The 15,255-nt window shown below is 53.7% G+C and overlaps 1 protein-coding gene across 2 annotated transcripts in view; it reads right to left on the minus strand.

Moving 5' to 3' along the window:
• Positions 1 to 15,255, minus strand: part of KIF26B (kinesin family member 26B) — a 560,184-nt gene that overhangs the window by 12,521 nt on the left and 532,408 nt on the right. For both annotated transcript variants that reach the window (XM_034950150.3, XM_034950152.3), the window contains 2 exons: positions 12,215 to 12,377; positions 7,801 to 11,203 (listed from right to left, as the gene is read on the minus strand). In XM_034950150.3, coding sequence (XP_034806041.2) covers positions 7,801 to 11,203; positions 12,215 to 12,377 — 3,566 coding nt within the window. The remainder of the gene's footprint in view (positions 1 to 7,800; positions 11,204 to 12,214; positions 12,378 to 15,255) is intronic.

Consider the following 15,255-nt stretch of genomic DNA (forward strand, 5'->3'; position numbering starts at 1 on the left):
TCTAGAGCCCAGATTTGATCTTGTGTATACACATACACAATCGCATTTAGTTTCCAACAAAGTGCAGGCCCCAACTAACGAAACTAACATCAACCACGGGAATAAAGCAAATGTCTGTCTCCTTAGCGTGAGACACCTACCCTGGGGAGTGACCAGATCAGAGGGGTTTTTTTCTTTTAAATCAGTCTGATCAAGCTAGCTGACTGTTGGCAAACTGTTTAGCTTCTGTGTGCCTCAACTCTAGCTTCCAAATGGCTGCTGTGTAACAAATAAACCCCAAACCCAGCGGCTAAAACAGCAAACATTTATCTCACATATCCCTGTGGGTTGGGAATCTGGGAGCAATTTTTGCCAGGTGGTTCTGGCTCAGAGCCTCTTGGAGTCACAGGCAAGCTGTCAGCTAGGGCTGCACTCATCTGAAGGCTTGACTGAGGCTGAAGCTTCCATTTCTAAGCTCACTCATGTCATCATGGCAGGAGGCTTTAGTTCATTGCCATGCAGGCCTCTCCTACACAGGACTATTGATGACATGGCAGCTGGCATCCCCCAGAGGGAATGACCCAAGAAAGCAAGAGGGGCACCCAGCACAGAAGCTGCAGTGTCTTTTATAACCTACTTTTGAAAGTGACATACCATCACTCTGCCTTATCTCACTCGACAGAGACCAACTCTGGTAAATACGGGAGGGGACTACACAAGGGTGTGAATACCAGGAGGCAGAGACCATGGGGGCCATCTTGGAGCCTGGCTACCACGGATGGGATATGATCGGATGGGAAAATGTCTTGGATAAGAGCCACCCTCCATCTCCTGCCAATACCCGTGCCAGGGCACCATGTGAGATGGAAGTAGAGAAAATAAAAACACCTGGAGAGTCCTGCCAATACCCGTGCCAGGGCACCGTGTGAGCTGGGAGTAGAGAAAAACACCTGGAGAGTCCTGCCAATACCCATGCCAGCGCGCCATGTGAGCTGGGAGTAGAGAAGATAAAAACACCTGGAGAGTGACATTTCACTGGGCTACAACAGCTTCACAGAAATATCCTGGCGGGTATCTACTTCCCATTGCCTCCTTTCCATGCCATCTAGCAACCTTGAACTTCCTCACCACGTCGATCCCTCCCAAGGTGAAGTGAGTGCCCACTGTCAGGTTAGGTGTGGTTTGGGGGCTAGGAATACCTTTTTCCTGCACACGAATGAATAAGTGTCTTGGATTTTTGTAAAATTCTGAATTTGGGTACCAGAACATCAATCCCGTGAATGGACTGATACTCAGTTCCTGCACCTCCAACTGAGGCTCCCTCTCCCCGCGCCTGTCTCCCTCCAGAGGTGCATGTGAGCTTCACTGAGGTGATGATGAGGGAAGCCAAGTACTGGGGCAGGGGTAATGTGGGCAGGCTGAGGAAATGGAGTGAAGTGGCCTGAAGGGAGTTCAGGGGCAGAGATGGTGCCCTCACATTACTGGAAAGGGCACAGGAAGTGATGGTACTGCTATGCCATCCCTGGGCAAAGACTGACCCGAGGGTCTTGGTCTGGGGCCCCATATAAATAAGGGTTCTTAGATTTTCTGCATGCTCCAGCATTTCCACCTCTCAAGCAGATGCCCAGTTTTCTGCCAAGCCCGGTCTCTGCCAGGGATCCCCTCCTTCCAGGCTGCGAGTGGGGTCAGGGGACCATCAGCTCTAAGAAAGGTACAGGGGAAGCCCCACCCTGGCGGGAGTCGTGTGGTGCCCCATTGGACGCCGCCTGTCTGATCGGGGAGCCACAGCCAGGGCCAGCCTCCTGCTGATGCCGGTGGCTTGGGCTCCCTTCTGCTTTTCAACCCCTCCCTGCTCATCAGCCTGGCATTTGGTCCAGGCATGTACAAGTGCAGCATGTTCAAAACACTTGGGCTGATACCTGCCAACATGGATTTACCGCATGAAATGGCCCAGATTTGACCTGAGAAAGTCAACACTGATACTTCAGTGAAACTTCCAACCAGGACCTCTCCCACTAACAGAGGCTGAGCCCACCCCCTCGCCCCTCCTGTTCCAGGCCTGGCCGACAGCTGCGTGCAGTCAGAGGGGTCGCTGACCCATCACAGTCCGTCTTCCGGTATCATCTGCGGTGCTGACAGCGCACGTGAGAAGCTGGCGTTGGGCCTTCTACTCTTAGCATCCCTGAGTCCAGACAGAAGTCCTCACACGAGTCTGCAGATGCTGCCGCTGAGGCCAAGTGTTGGGAAACGTGGGTGTTCTGAAGCTCCCCCTGGGGAATATGCTTCTGCCCATTCCCAAACTCCTGCTCCTGAGAGCCCTCCGGCATGGCTCTCGCTCCATCGCCCACTGTCTGCATTCTGACTCAAAGAGTAGGCACTAGGAAGACAGTCAAAAAAGCACAAAGCACTAATGTTGAAAGGAACTGTAGATGATATCAGAGCAGAGAGGGAAAGAGAATGTGAATCAATCCATGCGATTTTGTTGACCAGGAAGGGGCCAGCTCCATGATGAAGAACGATGCTGGCTGTATGGCCTGCTGTCATGTTTTAGCTGAAAAGGCAAGTGCTCCCGTGCTGGGGATGAGAAAGAGGCAGGTTCTCCAGGGCCACAAAGCTCTCCTCGATGCCAAGCCTGGGCTTCCTCCCATGTTCTCCGTGATTCCGAACCCTGCTCCTAGGACCACAGTGCCACCTCACAGCATCAGCGCCACCCACTGTCTTTGGGGTTCTATTCTAAGGAGCTTCCTTGGTGTCTGAGAGAATCAATGACTTTCCTCCTTTTTCCCCAACTGTGTATTCAAAAAGGCTCTCATTCTGAACCTATTCTCACCTGGCTCTAGGTTGGTTCGCTTAGAAACATTCTGGAAATCTGAAGTCTGACAGCAAGCGGCTTGCCTTCCTCTGGTTTTCATTAAGCCAGTGACCACTGTGCTGCTTGAATTTATTAAAACAAAACCAGGATGTGCCTGAGAACCAAATGAATAGGAGAGGTTGGCAGAGCAAACCATGGTGCCCTCGGTGAGGAGCAATTAGTCACAAGTTTTTGTGCAGCGCCCTGGGAACTGAACCTGGTAGCCTGGGAGCTCAATTCACTACAGGTGCAAGTCACAACTCACAAGACAGGCCCATCAGTCAGTAATGTTGACTCAGCACCAAGAGAACGGCACAGGGTCTGATGCTTAGAATGACAAAGTAGCAGACTAGACTCAACACTTAAAGCACTTAGCACCAGCAGGAAAAGATATGAGAAATACACAGAAAATAAACATGAGTAAACTTTTAGGACTGTGCCGCCAACCAAGCAACCAGCCCATCAATGAATCAACCAATAATATCCAACAGTAACCTGCACCAGCCCAGTGCTGGGCACCAAGCAGGCTGGGTCGAGCGCAGAACAGGCCTTGCTCATGTCCAGGCGGGCCAAGGCCTGGAGCATTCCAGAACCTCCATGCTTCCCTGAGGGGCTTCTCTTCAGGCAGACCCTCCCTCACTCCAGGGCTTTTCTGGTGCTGAGCCTCCCTGTGGTGGGAATGAATTTAATTCAGATCAAGGTGCTCATCTAACTGTCAGACTTCCCCATCCAGTCCAAGAAAAGGAAAGCAAGGGAAAGAATCCAAGGAAGTAACACACCAGGATGAGGGTGAAATGTTAAGAGACTGGAGGAAGAAAATAGAATTGACATAACATATAATGGATGATAGGGGACGGGGGAGCGCGAGGACTGGGGGCTCAGGGTAGGGGCTCAGCTGGTGTAATTATGGCATCAACTGTGTATCACGGATTGACATCCTCAGCTGCTGATATGTGCACTGGCCAGGACAGACATTCCCTTCCCTCCTGGGCTCATTCTTGGCTCTGGGCTATACACAATTTCATCTTGCTGACCATAGAGGGGCTGGCAAGGAGCTGTGGATGAAGCAATGAAAATCCATCAATAAAAGCAACATCATTTCTCTCACTTTATCACGTTGTTGGTCAAGAGCCTGTAATGACTCCCCATTGCCAACTACAATAATATATTGATATTCTTTTAGAACTACGTAGAATATAGAATAATGTGTACTGTTCTTGTAGCTCCCAGATGTTCCAGGTGTGACTGTGGCTTGCGTTTGTTCCGGGTGTGACTGTGGCTTGCGTTTGCTAGCGTCTTGCTCTGCTTGCTGGGACGGTCCCTCCTTGAGTTAATCTCGCTGTGTCGCCCACAGGCCAGGCTCTTGCCGCTGGGAGCTTGCGGCCCCATTCCTGCCTCAGCCTCGATGCCCTGCGCCCTCTCTGCCTGTCCCGATGTAAGCACCCTCCTGGACCAAGCTCAATCCCGACGTTTCTCTGCAGCCTTTGCCTTGCAGGATCCTGCTTTGTCTAAATGCGCTCTCCACTTGGGCCTTCACTACCCCACTCAGCATCTGGGAATGCACTCAGTTCACTGTTCTCTATTCCACGCTTTTCACCCTTTCTCTCTGATTAGATTACAAACTTCTTACAGTGGCCTTGTCCCCTGTGCCGGCTGCCTCCACCTCCACCCACACACCAGAAACTATCACCAAGCTCTAAGAGCACAGAAGACACCTGGTCAATGTTGAACAACTGAAAATAAACCCCACTGACTACAGATTGCTCTAAGGAAAAGACATCACATGACCATAACATTATTTAAATTATCTGCATAGTCTCATATGATGTGGGCAGCAGAGAGACCATGGCTATTACCTATCAATCTTCTCGTTTTACTTGCATATGAGAAAATTGAAGCTCAAAGAGGACAGTTATTCCCCAAAGGTCACACAGCTCAAGATTCTAAGCCTCCTCCTGCTTTCTAACTTAATTCACTGCACCCTGCTATGGCCGGTGGAACAAGCCCAATGCTGCGCACTCCTCAGCGACATGGACCTCCAAGAATGAGAAGACAAGAAGGAACCACGGTGATATTTGGTCGTTTCTGCTGTTACATGTACTACCAAGGAATCAGAGAGGTCAAGGTTATTTTCCCAATAATTCTAGTTCATTTTTGCTAAGGAAATAAGCATTAAAATTTTCCAAATTCAAAAGCCATCTCAGACAAAAGATGTCTCCTCTCTGGTTCCAAACACCTCTCATAATTGTAAACTCTAGCCATCTAGTTAGGAATTTCCTTGGAGGAGTTTTATAGCTTCTCTTAAAGAAGTTGCTTTTGATTTATGCTGATCATGTCTGACAGCCACCGTTTCTTTTAATAATCATAAATAAGCAAGACAAGGTCACCTAACCTGAAACCAGCACATCTCCACTGCCACATCCATCATGGAGCCTGGATCTACAGCAGCTCATCACAAAGGTCTTCTGCTCTTGACATTCCACATGAAATCCATTTCTAGCACCTGCCCTGGCATTTTAATTTTACACGTTTTCCTCCAATAGCCTTACCTAACCAGAGGCTCCTAGAGGACAGCATTTACGAAAGCACTTAGCCCAGAGCAAGGGTGTATGCAGAGCCTGCTGCCTGCTCGCCAAGCAGTCACTTCACACGTTTGTTTTTTCATCATTGTTCTTCCTCTTTACTCCAGTGTAACCGCCAAACCAAAAAATAAAAGTCTTGGGAAAAAAAACAAAAACCTGTGAAAGCCACAGAAATAATGAAATGGACTGGTTGACGCAAAGCACTAAATTTGAGTCCATGAAAGCACTGTGGGACACTGAAACACACGTGGCCACGCGGCCGATGCCACACAGTCATCTGGACTTTGAAGACCGAGGCTGCGTGGATTAGAATAACAAGAGTTCATTAACCAGGTACTGGGAAGGCCGGCAGATGCTTTCCTGCTTGTTATTTTTACTCTCATCAATACGTTTCAATGCCCTTGGCCCTAGCCATAAGACACAGCAGCTGCTATGTTACACGGAATGGCTCTTCCTTTTCAACTTGTCTTAAATGGGGTTCTGCTCCAAGTGCTGTCACCGAGATTGAGGGGTGAAGTAAAGCAGAGTCAAAGCGTATCAAAGACTGAAGCATACCCCCCCGGCAAATAAAGATGTCAAGGTACTGACAGCCACGATGATTCCTACCATGCTTAGAGCCTAACATCCCCATGGCCAAGTTCTGTGATCTGTGATGAGGTGAGCGGATGGGGCTGTCTATATCATAAAACTACATCTGCATAACTACACCATCCCTTAAGGTGGATTTCTTTGATTCTAGGAAGAGGAATGGTTTATAATGTTCACTGACCACAGCCCTTACATTTGGAACATTCCAGAGTTTGTGCTCGCCTGTGGTGGGAGAACAGGAAGAAGCCACCCCATGACAGAGAACAAGCCTGTGGGGCAGTTGCTGGAGCAGTAGGAAAGGGGAAGCCCTACGTCTGTGCCTCACCCCATCTTTTACTTCCAGATATGCTGCGGGCACGGATCCCTGCAGGGACCTGGCCTCTGAGAGCATGTGAAGAGCCTAGTGTTGCACAGAAGGGCAGCGGGAGGGGAGAGACAGGCCAGGAGGGCAGGAACCCGGCCGCCCTGGCTTCAACCAAGCCACAGAATTGCACGTGGGGTTCTGCGTAAATTTCATTTATTTTTTTTAAGCCCTTAAAGAATGAGCAGGGGTAATTTCTTTGGAAGCCACTTAAGAGCAGAGATGATTCCAGGCAAAATTCTCAAGTAGCTTCAGTTGTTCTTGGGAACTTTTGCCTCTGTCTGTCTTTTTCTCTCCTTACCATCCTTTCATTTCACCTACCCCAAGACCTCCAGGGCCACCAGCTCTGACCTGGGTCCTCTTCTCCTTGCCCATCATAACTTACTGTCATGTGCCACCCAAGACTCCAATTAACAAGTCTGTGGGCTTTATATATTAATTATTCTGGAGTACGTGCCTTTTGATAGGAGATTCTTAAAAATGGCAAAGACTGACTGGGCGTGGTGGCTCACGCCTGTAATCCCAGCACTTTGCGAGGCTGAGACGGGCGGATCACTTGAGGTCAGGAGTTCGAGACCAGCCTGGTCAACATGGTAAAACCTTGTCTCTACCAAAGATAGAAAAATTAGCCAGGCATGGTGGTGCACGCTTGTAATCCCAGCTACTCAGGAGGCTGAAGCAGGAGAATCATTTGAACATAGGAAGCAGAGGTTGCAGTTTGGCAAGATCACGCCATTGCACTCCAGCCTGGGCGATAGAGTAAGACTGTCTCAAAAAAAGGAAAAAAAGAAATGGCAAAGACTTTCTCCAAAATCATGCATTTCAGGCATCATGGTGTGTGTGGTGGGGGGGCACTGCAGGCCCTGTGGCAGGTGTGCAAACATGACTGTCCACAAATATGTTTGGGGTGGAGGTGGAGGAAGGGCCTCGCCATTCCACTTTCAATGGGACAATCTGTGCGTTATCCCACATCCCTGAGAGAGGTTGCCAGAGTCTTGCAGGCCACCAACCTCACAGGAGGGGCTTCTGAAGCCACCAGGTCATGAGGGTAGGTACCCTCACCTGATCCCTCAACAGGCTGTAAACCGTCCACAGGATCCTTGGTTGTTGAGCAGAGGGGCAGGGGTGAGGGAATGGATGGCGAAGAGCCAGGCTTCCCCCAGAGCGAGCAGGTGTGGGTCATGCTGCCATCTGCATCCGGGCCCTCGCCTTTCCACCCTGCTGAGCACCAAGGGATTCACAGCCCTAAGCCTGATGAGGGCACACAGTAGGGCAGTTTCTCACAGTGGCGGAGCCCTGCGGGGTGCCGGGCCGTGGGAAAGGAGAGGCCAGGCCTGGACGCCCCCTCCCCACGGGCACGGGACACCCTGGCAGTGGGGTTTGGGCACTTCGCCCACCTGCCGCCCTCCTCACCCGCGTCCCTGCGCCCAGCCGCCTACCTGGATTGGAGCGTTTCTTCGGGGTCTTGAGGCTCCGGCACCTGCCGCCCACGGAGCTGCTGTTCTCGCTCGTGGAGTCCTGCGCTGAGGACGCGCTGCCGGTGGCCTCGCTGTCCCGCATCATGCTCTCGTAGCCGCTGCTGCCGCCGCTGTGGTAGAACAGGGCCGTCTTCCCCATGGCCGGCGGGAGCTCCCCGCTCAGCACGCTGCTGTTGTCGCTGCCGTGGCCGCTGCTGCAGCGGTGGGGCCTCCGCGGGGGCGTGACCTTGCTGTAGGGCGACGGGAGCAGGTGCGCGGCCGCGGGCTTGTCCTCGGCCAGGGCCCCCCCGCGCTCCTCCGCCTCGGGCCCGGCCCGCAGCTGCAAGCCCCGGGCGCCCGCGCTACCCTGCAGCAGCTCTGAGATGCGCCCATTGACGGCCCGCAGGGGAAGCTTGGAGGCCAGGCCCGAGCTCCTGTTCCTGCTGAGGGACTGCGTGGACCAGGACATGTGCTTCCCACCGGGGGGCAAGCTGGAGCTCTGGCCCACCGCCTGCGGCAGGGACTTGGTGGAGAAGCTGAGGGTTTTGGTGGTGGAGGTGGACAGGCTGCGCGCTTTGGGGCTGGTCAGGAGGAGTTTGCTCACGGCGGAGATCTTGGACTGGCTGGCCCTGGGCGAGGCCCCGGAGCTGGGGGGCGAGGTCCCGGCGCTGCGGCCCAGGCTCCTCCCCGCGCGGGGCATGGTGCTGTCTTTGCCTGCGTGCAGCCGGGAGCTCACGGAGGACAGGCTCTCGGCCCGCTCCAGGGAGAGGCATTCGTAGTGGCTGACCGTCGCCCTGCCCAGGGAGTTGGTTCTGCTGGCCAGCTGCTCCAGCTTGGCACTGAAGAGCTTGCTGCTGCTGCTGGCGTCCTTCGTCTTGCCGCTAGGCTCGTCTGGGAGGCCCGCCAGGAAGGCGGCTGGTTGGTTCAGGGGGCTGCTGGTGCCGCTGCTGCTGGCACTGTGCTGAGGGCTGGCCCGGTTCTTCTGGTCCAGGCTGGACTTTCGGACAGGGGGCAGAGGGGGAGTCCCTTTGGGCCGAGCCAGAACACAGTGCTTGGGGGAAGCCACCTTCCTCTCCGGGGTAGCCTTGGAGGGCTGGGTGCCCGAGGCTGCACCCACCCCGTTGGTCTCAGCAGCGCAGTAATAGAAGAGGCTGTCCGGCTCCTCCTGCCGGCTGGCCTTCTGAAAGGCCCTGGGAAGGCTGCTGGACTTGACGCTTTTGTTGGGATGCACGGGGCTCTGGGTGGCCAAACCAGGCAGGGCCATCTCACACCCATCCACGACCCTCCTGAAGTTGTCAGTGACCGGGGAGGCCGACACCTCTCCGCTGCTGCTGCTGAGCCTGTCTCCCGGGCTGGGCTTTCCGTCCTGCTCCTGCTCTGCTCTGGTCTCAGCATTCGAGGGGCCCGTGGCAGTCACACACCTCATCGTCCCTTCTTCATTGGGATGAGCAGTCTCTTTTTTCACTTCCTCTTCTCGTTTCAGCCAGGGGTCCTCAAATTTCATCTCTTTCTTTGCACTGTTTTCCTTACTCTCCCGGGACTGGGCTAATGTGGGGCCTGCTTTGGGGGTGGCAGTGGGGGCCTCGGACTCTTGGATGTTCCGGGGGCTCATGGCAATGCAGGGGTAAACTGTGATATTGGTCTTCATGGGGATGTACCCCTCGCAGCTGCTCAGATTGGCCGTGTTGGAGATGGTGACCATGGCCTTGCTCACTGTGGATATTTTGCAGCCTTTGATGGGGGCTGCTTTGTTGAAAGAGTCATCTCCCATCTCAGACAGGATGAGCAAGTTGTCGGGGCTGGCCTTGGGCTTCTCTCTGCACACCACAGTGGTGTTCTGGAGGCTGCTGACAAACTCCGAGGCCACAGGTTCTGCCATTGCCTCCCCGTGCCCAAAACACGTCTGGGCTATGAAACTGTGGCACGACTGCTCACCCTCACTGCCCACGCTCATCTCGCTCAGCCAGGAGCTGATGGAAGAGCGTCTGCTCCCTGCGTCCTGGGCCTTCTCATCCAGGCTCATCTTCGGGAGGGGCAAGAACTGTGTGATGCTGACCTCGGAGACGGGGGCCATGCTGGAGTAGCACTCCAGGTCCTCGCTGATGCTGCTGATGATGCTGACGGGCCGCGAGCCCGAGGCCAGGGCCTGCACAGAGCAGTCGCTGTTGAAGCTGATGATGCTGGTGGGGCGGCCGCTGTCCAGGACCCCGCTGATGGTCAGCTCCTCCACCAGCGTGAACACCAGCTCGTCCTCACCGTTCAGCTCCAGTGGCTGCTGCACCGTCACCATCGTGGTGCTCAGGATCTCCTTCTTGGACTCTGAAGGAGTAGCTGCCTGCTGCTCATCATCGACAGGAGTTTCCGGGAACCCTTCGCTCCCAGCAGACATGGATTTTTTCAAAACCTGGGGGCTCATTCCAACCGGGGGCGTACGCACCTCGGGCTGCAGCAAGGACTCACTAGACGCCACACCGGAATCCTTGCTCGAGGGAGGCAGTGGGGCGGGAGACGGCAGGACCCCCTTCTGGGTGTAGACTTTGCATCTCTGGGAAGGAGAGCTGGGTGGCTTGTACTCCGAGGTCTTGGACAGGCTGGCGATGCCCAGCCGGGGGGAGCCCATGGGCCTGGGCTTCCCTTCCACGAAGCCGCAGGAGTTGAGGCTCTCCCGGCTGCTCTGGAGGCTGGGGCTCTGCACGAGTGGGGAGGCGCTGTGCTGGCTACTGCTGCCCGGGACGCTCCTGGGTGAGGCTGGGCTGGGGCTATGGGCGGGTGCCGCGGCGGGCACAGGTGAGTGACTCCTCTGCATCTTGGAGGCTGGGAGTTCAGGGCCTTCTCTGTTGGTCAGCTGACCTTCGGACCCATTATCTTCCTTATCAGACTCAGAGAGTGGGCTTGCCCCCGCTGCTTGGCTTAACCGGGGGCCTCTGCTTGCCTGCTCTGGCCCGAACTGAGCAGGCAGTTCTTCGAAAGGAAAGCTGCTGGGCTCCTCGCTGCCGTCGATGCAGTCCAGCCTCTCCTGCAGCTCGGCAAACGTGTTGCACTTCAGGCAGTCCCTTTCTGACTTGCTGGCTGCAGCCTCTCCTGCCTCTGTGGGCCGGCTGTCGCCCCGGGTCTTCTGCAGGGCCGGCACGATAGGGACAAAGTCTGGGGGGCCCTCGTTGTCGGTGAGCTCCTTGTCAGAGAGGGCCGTGCCGTTGGGCCCGATGTAGATGACGGTGTCGCAGGACTGCTCGCTGCTGGAGGAGTAGTCGGGGTCGCTGGACAGGTGAGCGATGGGGAAGTCAGGGTCCACCGTGGTCCTGGTGTGGAAGGGTCTCAGCTGGGTGGGCCTGCGCATGCGGCCTTCTTCGCAGGAGCTCTCCCCGCCGGACGAGCTGGATGTGTACTGTGAGTGAGACAGCAGTTAACGTGGTGGCCTTTCCGTGGCAGTTTCCCCGGGAGCCCAGCTGTGCGCGGCAAGTGGTGAAGGCCCCTGACGACACAGGCTACTGACAGCCACCCCCGTTGGCCTCCCGCACGTGGGCCACTCGGGGTGCCATGCCCGCATGCCCGGTGTCACATCACCACTGCATTTGTGAAGGGGAAGCCCCGTGTGGCACGCTGGGGAAACAGCTGCTCAGGAAAGGAGGTGACCATCCAGGCCCTGCCTGACCAGCTAAGGGCTGCTGGCTCACCAATGTTTGGCACCCTGTGCCGCCGAACACTGGCTAAGAAATGCTATTTAAAGATAAAAAAGGTACAAAACAGAGAAGGGGGGAAAAAAGGCCCCCACCTCAGCAGCTGCCCCTGCCACTGAGTGGCCACGATCATGATGGTTTTCTCAAATACTTGCCACCCTGCCACCATCCTGGCTTGGCCTCTGCCTGAGAAAATGAGCCCAGCGATGTCCAGCAGACTCAGTATCATCCAGAAACCACTGAATTGCCAGGACAAAAGCCGCAGCCAGGGAGTGACTCCTGGACATGCAGCAGTGGAGGGGCCCTGAGAGCAGGGAGTTGAGAACCTCTTTGGCGCCAAGCCCCCGAAGGACACAGTCTCCACCTACACAGGACCAAGGCCATGCATGAGAAAAACAATATTTTCCATCCCTCCAACGTTTTTCCTCTTGAGGTAGCAATCCATTTATACTCTCTAAAGCGGACCAAGTGCTTCCGGTCAGGGGTCCAGGCTGGGTGACCAGGGCCAGCACCAGGTGTGGGGAGGTGACATGACTTTGTATCAGCCCCAAGGTTTCCCTGCCCCAAAGTGGACCCTGAGCCACGTGTTGTCAGCTCCAAGTTACATCTCCTGATGCTGGGGGATTGGCAATGTTGATTTAGCTTTTTCTGACTCTGTTCCAGGGCACGGCTCCAAAGGCTCCCTCATCCACCACCCCCCCACCCCGCGAGCTCCTTACCTTCGTCTTCTTTTTCTTCATCCTCAAGACTCTCGATGCAATCTGGATGGTGGACAGGGTCTCCGCGTAGCTCCCGGCCGCGGCCGAGATGTGCGCGATCATGGTGGTACGGCAGTTCATGTTCCCCAGAGACTCCCGCAGCAACATGGCGAGCTTGCTCTCTCTGCCAAACAAAGTGAATTAGGCTGCATTAGCGGCCATGCTTCCCTGTGGCCCTCAGGGCAGGGCTTCAGGCCTGCACACGGCCATTTTGTTGTGGGTGGTGATCCCCCCCCCTTTTTAATGGCATACTAATTAGCATCATTTTCCAGCATGGGGCTATTTGTAGTTGGCAAGCACCGAGCAAGTGCTTCTAACTCCAAGATGGAATTTGTGCAAAGCACCTCCCTTGGCGCTTCTGTCCTGGCTGTGATGGGATGTTCCTGGGCGTGTGTGTCTATGACATTACACATAATGAGGCCTGGGAATAGAAACAAGAGGAGGGGATCAGGAGAAAGGGCTTTGTGACTGGTGACTCGGCATGCTAACTGCATGTGTGGCCTTTCTCTGGGGTTTCCACACACAGACAATCTTGCAACAAAAAGGAGTCCCCCTGCCACGAACCTGGATTGAAGATCTGTGGGTTTTTAATACCTGCACAGTTCCTTTAGCCAGGAAACTGCGGCTACTTTATTGGCATTGTCCCTTAACTCGCGTATTTGCACCTAGTAGCACTGAAGGAAAAGGCATTCATATTCCTGAAGACTAGGGGAAAAACACAGAGAGAGGCCCAGCCAGCCACTCTATCCACAACAGAAAGCAGCACTTCCTATAGAGAGGCCTCCTCTGGCAACTGTGCAGGTGCTGTGCGGGGCCACTGCCCTGAGTGGTGATAATGAGGCCCTGGGGTTTGCAGGGAGCATTGCTAAGTCTTTGAATGGACCTGGAGAAATGGCTGTTTTTCTGTTCCTGTACTCGTCCCAACATTTTTCCTGCCTTGCTTTTAAAGGCCTCTGTTTATTTCATCAACAGCACTCATACTCTCAACTGCTGCCAAATGTCATTGCATCTCTGGCATGTTCCCTGATCCTGAAGGCTGAGGAAGCCTATTTCCCATGCCGCATGCTCATATCTCCATGCTGTGTCTGCGATTCCAGATGAGACGGATTCGTCCCCATGTCCATGTGTCATCATCCATCCCCTGCAAAGCTCCCTGGAGAGGGACTATCCAGCTCAGCAGACACTGTGGGAGACTCAGGCCACTGTCAGCAGAGAGCAGACCATTTTACACGTGACCTGCTTCTGGCCTCAGGGAGGGAAGACTGTGGGGTAAGAGCAATAGTTTTTCCTTCTCATCTGGGACCAATTAAGGTGTAAGTTTGGCGACGCTGGGCTAAGGCTCACTTCCAGAGCAATGTAAGAATATACCAGGGCTTCCCTTCCAGCAAAATGACCAGTGATGAAAGTGGCGAGGTAAGGGATATAGAGGAGGAGGAACAGGAGCTGTGAAAGTTTAACTCCTTCCAAATGCTATCTGTCTAGCAGAAATCCATGGACAGCCGCACTGTCCCATTCCTGGCACACATTCTTAGCAGAGACACTGCACCTGGATGCGTCTTGGGCTCTGTCTTCAATATGGGCAGTAGAGGGTGAGTTCTGCTCAGTTAGGTTGTGATCATATACAGTCAGCTCTTGTTATTCATGGTAGCTGTGTTCTATAAAATATTTGTGAACACTGAATTTGTAAATACTGGGCCATTGTTCTTAGGGGAAATACAGTTTGGTGCAAAAGTAATTACGGTTTCTGTCATTTTTTTGATTACTTTTTTTTTCTTTCTTTTTTTCCTAAGACAGACTCTTGCTCTGTTGCCCAGGCTGGAGTGCAACGGCACGATCTCGGCTCACTGCAATCTCCGCCTCCCAGGTTCAGGGGATTCTCCCGCCTCAGCCTCCGGAGTAGCTGGGACTACAGGCACGCGCCACCACACCCAGCTAATTTTTTGTATTTTTAGTAGAGACGGGGTTTCACCCATGTTGGCCAGGCTAGTTTCGAACTCCTGACCTCAGGCGATCCGCCCGCCTCGGCCTCCCAAAGTGCTGGGATTACAAGTGTGAGCCACTGCATCTGGCCCATTTCAATTACTTTTGCACCAACCTAACATATGGTTTAGGTTTCTGTGAACCTCTGATGACAAAAGTTTCTTCAATTGGTCAATACATAACCTTGTTAATAAGATGCTTTATTTAATATGTTTCTTCAAAATAATGAACTATATTTGGTATTTCTTTAAAATAAAACACTAGCCAAGAAGGGTTTAATACTTTCCTTCCCTTGGGTAACATGATTGTAAATTTCTTTGGTGTCTAGCCTCACACCAATGCTATCTATCACATTAAATGTTCTCATCATCTGATGAATCCACACATTCAGCCACTTTTCATCTCTTCCATGGCTTCCTCATGTACTACAGCTGTTACCTTAGCACTTTCCAGAGTGGCCCCACATACAGATGGGCCGAAGGCGCATCCTTCTGTATCTCCACATGACCCTGTGTAAGTCCCCAAGAAAACATACCAAAGACCGGCCGGGCGCGGTGGCTCATGCCTGTAATCCCAGCACTTTGGGAGGCCGAGGTGGGTGGATCATGAGGTCAGGAGATCGAGACCATCCTGGCTAACACGGTGAAACCCCGTCTCTACCAAAAATACAAAAAATTAGCTGGGCGTGGTGGCGGGCACCTGTAGTCCCAGCTACTCAGGAGGCTGAGGCAGGAGAATGGCGTGAACCCGGGGGGGTGGAGCTTGCAGTGAGCCGAGATCGCGCCGCTGCACTCCAGCCTGGGCGACAGAGCGAGACTCTGTCTCAAAAAAAAAAAAAAAAGAAAAGAAAACTTACCAAAGACCGGATAAAAGGATGTAACATGGTGACATCAAGCTGGCTGCCCTGTGCACTTCCTCTTCCTTTTCCTGGGTGTGTGTATTCCTGATTCATTAACACTAGGCCCCCATGAGCGCTGTAGCTCCTACCTGAAAGAAGTGTATCTAACACACGGATTTTCTCC

Source organism: Pan paniscus, chromosome 1 (genome assembly GCF_029289425.2).
Source record: "Pan paniscus chromosome 1, NHGRI_mPanPan1-v2.0_pri, whole genome shotgun sequence".
Lineage (NCBI taxonomy): Eukaryota > Metazoa > Chordata > Mammalia > Primates > Hominidae > Pan > Pan paniscus.